This window comes from Pteropus vampyrus, unplaced genomic scaffold, assembly GCF_000151845.1.
Source record: "Pteropus vampyrus isolate Shadow unplaced genomic scaffold, Pvam_2.0 Scaffold40, whole genome shotgun sequence".
NCBI classification, from domain to species: domain Eukaryota; kingdom Metazoa; phylum Chordata; class Mammalia; order Chiroptera; family Pteropodidae; genus Pteropus; species Pteropus vampyrus.
This window is the reverse complement of record NW_011888821.1, coordinates 3848221-3852728: the sequence shown is the minus strand read 5'-3', so window position 1 is coordinate 3852728 and position 4508 is coordinate 3848221. Positions and strand designations below refer to the sequence as shown.

The window sequence follows — 4508 nt, the reverse complement described above, 5'->3', positions numbered from 1 at the left end:
TTTATTTTTTACGCCTACAGCACCTGGTCTTCCTAGGTGGTCTCCCATCCAAGTACTAACCAGGCCTGACCCTGCTTAGCTTCCGAGATCAGACAGGATCGGGCTTGATCGGGGTGGCATGGCTATAGACAGGAAACCCTTTCTAAGTAGGAATATGCTAGCCTCAGAATTCTGAAGTTTTATTTCAGAGTTACCGTATTTCATTGCCATGATCTGGTTCATTCGATGAGAAAACAAAATATTCACAGCTAGTATAAGCAACAGTGTAGTTAAATGCACGAACTCTGAAGTTTAGATTCTGATGCGACCACGCGTTAGCTCTGGGACCTTGGCCAACTTCAGTTTCTCTGGGTGAGCTTCAAATTCCACCCTGTAAAATGCGATAATAATGGCACCGACTTCTCGGGTTGTTGGTGGTTAAAAGATGTCCATGAGTATTTGTTAGTGTTCAGAAAAGGTTGACTATTACTGTTAGGTGTAGGCCGCAGTCACAACTATCTATTTGGTTTGGGAGGAACATCTCAAAATATGCTCTTAGAAAACTTACCTTTGCTTTCTCTGAGCCTAGGCTCTCGTGATAGCTGGGATTTCTCTCCAAGCTGCTAACCTGTATGGCTACATCCTTTGTAAGATGGGAGGTGAGGGTGACATCAGCAAAGTCACAGCCAGTTTCCTGTCCCAGACGGTGTTCCAGACGGTAAGTTACTAAAGTCTATCTCTGGACCCCCGCTTTCTAGACACTCAACTAAGGAGGACTGTTGGCAACCGCAGTTTTTAATGTTTTCCATATCAGCCAGGCTGCCACTGTTAGTTTTTTTAAATTGTAGTAAAACATACACAACATAAAATTTACCATTTTAATCATTTTTTAAGTGTACAGTTCAGTGGCATCTAGTACATTCCCTCTGGGCAACCACCACCACCACCCACCTTCCCAAACTGAAACTCTGGACCCATTAAATAGTAATTCCCCATTCCGCGTCTCCCGGCCCCTGGCAACCACCTACCTCCTTTCTGTCCCGATGAATTTGACAGCTCTAGGGACCTCACGTAAGCAGAATCATACAGTATTTATTTTGAGATTACCATGGTTAATTTTAAGAATTAAGAACCACGAATAATTTTTTAACCTCACATTTATTTCTAGAAGTGAGAAACATCTTTTAGATTTGACCAGGCTCATCCTGAAATAGTTTGAACCATCTTACATTTGAACAGTGCTGCTTTATGCTAAGACATTGAGCAACCAGCTGTGCAGGCTCTCAGCACATTGTGGGTTTGCTTTGGCCTTGAATCAGCAGAATCAAGTCACGCACAGGTGGGAACCAAAGTCATGGTTGACTTTTCCCTTGCAGGCCTGCCCGAGTGACTTTCCGAAGCCTCACCTTGAGGGGCTGGAGATCCACAAGTGTTAGGTAAGAGGCGGGATCACGGTGGGGGTCTGGACAATGGGGACCTGGGGACTTGTGGGATGTGCAGCTCTCCAGGGCTCAGCTGTGCCTGTGGTCTGGGCGGGCTTCCCCCTGTGCCCTGAGTAGCGGGTGCATAATCAGGCGGGAACCAGCACTGGGTATCCCCGGGGCTTTGTGGCCTCATCGGCCGTGAGAGGGGTCCCACCTTCCTCATGCTGGACATGTGCAAATTTGACCATATGTGCAGGCGTGTAGGGGAGCGGGGAGGGAAATGAGCGAACGGGAGAGAGAACAAGGGGATTTGCCTGTCCTTCCACTTACGCGTCCAGAGCAAGATGAAGAACAGGAATTTACTCTTCCCTCAGCCGTCTCAGTTCCTGTGCATCTCTCACGCAGTGAGCATCTCACAGCAATGTGGAGAATTCTAGAACTTACATCTGTCTTTCCTTTATATGTAATAAAAAACCTGTAAATTATCTTATCTGACACTGGAAGTTACTAGGTAGTGACAATACAGGGTGTAGACACAGACTCCCAATCCTCTTTACGTGGGTGATTTAAGGGCTTTTCTGGGGTGTTTTGACTACACCCAGCTGCACTGTATGCTTGCCCTCAGAACAAGCCCTAGCATGAGGCTCTATTCCTATTTTAGTTTTTCCTCAATCTGAAGAATAACTGTGGACTATGCTATTTAAAACCGTGCGTGAGTATTTTTCAGTGAAGCCACATATCCATCCTTTGTTTCCTTTTTAGGTTTATCTATAGAAGCAGCAATGGCTGAAGCAAGAGGTTCTGTACTCAACCTTCTAGCAGAGAATTCCACAACACACAAATTTGTGTTTTTCAGCGAAGCAGGCCTCAGGGCGAGGTTTGAGGAGACGTTTTTAATTTAAAACAGCACATTCGTAAAGAATGCCCTTTACCCATGTTCTAAAGAAAAGTGTACAAATATTAAAGTGTCTCTGAAAAAGTGACTTCACACCGCACCAGAGTCTGGTCCCTCTCTGTCCTGGACTCCCACTTTGTCCCCGATCCGGTCAGGTTTCACTAGACACGCCGCTTGTGCCCACAATGTTCCCTGGTTTCAGGAACTAATGAGGTTCTCTTCTTTTGGCTGATGGAGATTACAAAACTCTTGGATTCCTGGAAAACAAAATAGAGGGCGGAGAAGCATGGACGGCTCTCAGTTTCTCAGGCAACTCTGCCCTGTTCTGGCCAGGGCGCTTCTAGTCGGGGGTAGAACCCCCAGGAGGCTTAATTCAAAACAAACAAATGACCAAACCAACCCCACTTCTGTTCATGTCCTGTATCTTCGAAGTGACCTGAATACCACACTGCCCCTCTGCGGTTATAGCCACCAGCGGGAGGCCTTTCACTAGTCCATTCTACAGATCAGGAAGCCTGAGAATGATGTCATTTACCCTTGATGCCATGTCACTACGCAAAAAGAACCTGGCACAAACCGAGACTCTAGAGCTTTTAACTACTGACACATCTGTGGTCAACTCAAGGGCTCCGATGGCTGCCCACTGGCGGAAGCAGGTCTGCACATGGGTTTGGTTTAGCTTACTGGGGTTTTTTTTTTTTTTTTCCTCAATCAATTTTCAATTTACAGCTTTACTGAGATGTATTTCCTATGCCAAAAAATTCACGCTCGCTGTGTCTTCTAAAGTATGACTTTTAAATAATGTTCACAACATTGATGACTAGAAGATAGACTCCTGGCTTCCTGGGCTGAGGGGGACACTCTCCACATTATCCTAGACCCCACTACCCTACTGTCCCCAGTTGAGGCAGCATGGCAGTGACCATTTATGATCCTAAATTGGACCTTCTCACACCCCAGCCCACTTTGCTCATTTCTGTTACTTCCTGGCCCCACAGCCAACTGAATTCACAAGACTCACATCGACACTTACTTTGAATTATACTTCTGTAGGCTAATGTGGCTGGGGAATCCGGTGCATCAATCAAAAACGACCGTCCTTCATCGCAGCTCTTACCTTCCAGAAACAATTGAAAGAAGATTAAATCCCTGAAGAAACCAGTGGCAACATGACCTTGGAGCCCTTTCTGGGCCTGTGACATTATGATCCTGAGCCTGCTGCACCCATAATGAAGAACTAAGCCAAGAAAGAGTGTCATGGGTCTCAGAGGACCTCCCCTCCATCCAGCAGGGACCCTGGCTAGCATTTCGATGTGGCTCTGACCCTTGCCTGGTCAGTGGTCTTTCGTGTGTGTGCCCATGAATCATTTGGGTGGTGTGTGGCAGACGCAGGCTCCAGGGCCCCACAAAGAACGGATTCAGCACTCCTGGGTGGGCCCAGGAACCCGCATTTAAAAAGATTAATTAGTTCTATTGAGTAAAAGATAATGAGTGCACATGGTAAAAAAGCATGGAATACAAAAGGTTGTATCCTGAAAGGTGAGTCCGAAAGAGACTACCAGTGTTTCAGATGTCTTTCTAGAAATAATACATGCATAGAGATGTGTGGCATATATACCCACATACATACTCATATACTTAAAAAACAAAAGAATGAATGGGAGCATATAGTACACACGTTCTGCCCATCGCTTTTTCCATAATTTCATCTTGAAGGTCATTCATTCCACATTGGTATCGATCCATCTGCTAGTCTTTCCCAAGACTGTCTACTCTGGTGCCCTCCTATGGACGCGAAGGCCATCTCTAGGACCACATGTCAATTCAGCGTCCAGGTGACCAGGAGGCAGGGAGCCTGCCCCAGTGGGCGGGTGGTGGTCTTACCGCCTCTGTCTGCTCTGCCCTGAGTAGACCCCTGCGGTCAGCTTCTCCACCCCTACTCCCCAGATGCTGAGCGCTGCCGGAGAAGCAGCCTCAGCAGGTCCACCACCCACAGCTGTTCCCCAGCCTTCGGTGGACACTGGCGAGGCCAACTGTGGAACTGTCGTTTCCTCGACTCCCCTAATGCACTGCCCTGTGGGACACGGAAACCCGAGTGAGAGCGAGGGAAGGAGCCCAGAGAGGTGGGTAGCAGAGGTGGGGCTACCGTGGGAACGTGGTGGAAGCAGCTACGGAAGCCCCTGAGTCCGGGGTAGCTGGACTAGGTCTGG

The 4508-nt window shown here is 47.5% G+C and overlaps 2 protein-coding genes and 1 pseudogene across 2 annotated transcripts in view; 1 reads left to right on the top strand and 2 right to left on the bottom strand.

Moving 5' to 3' along the window:
* The window catches only part of TVP23A (trans-golgi network vesicle protein 23 homolog A), a 4258-nt gene extending 2843 nt beyond the window's left edge, over positions 1 to 1415 (top strand). Inside the window, exons 5-6 of the mRNA XM_023529663.1 lie at positions 569 to 697; positions 1356 to 1415. Of these exons, the coding sequence (XP_023385431.1) occupies positions 569 to 697; positions 1356 to 1415 (189 nt within the window). The remainder of the gene's footprint in view (positions 1 to 568; positions 698 to 1355) is intronic.
* On the bottom strand, positions 12 to 130 carry LOC111738593 (annotated as a pseudogene).
* NUBP1 (nucleotide binding protein 1) overlaps positions 1119 to 4508 on the bottom strand; it is an 18629-nt gene continuing 15239 nt past the window's right edge. The window contains exons 8-10 of the mRNA XM_023529662.1: positions 3977 to 3989; positions 3332 to 3415; positions 1119 to 2555 (exon numbers count right to left, since the gene is read on the bottom strand). Coding sequence (XP_023385430.1) covers positions 2497 to 2555; positions 3332 to 3415; positions 3977 to 3989 — 156 coding nt within the window. The 3' untranslated portion in view covers positions 1119 to 2496. The remainder of the gene's footprint in view (positions 2556 to 3331; positions 3416 to 3976; positions 3990 to 4508) is intronic.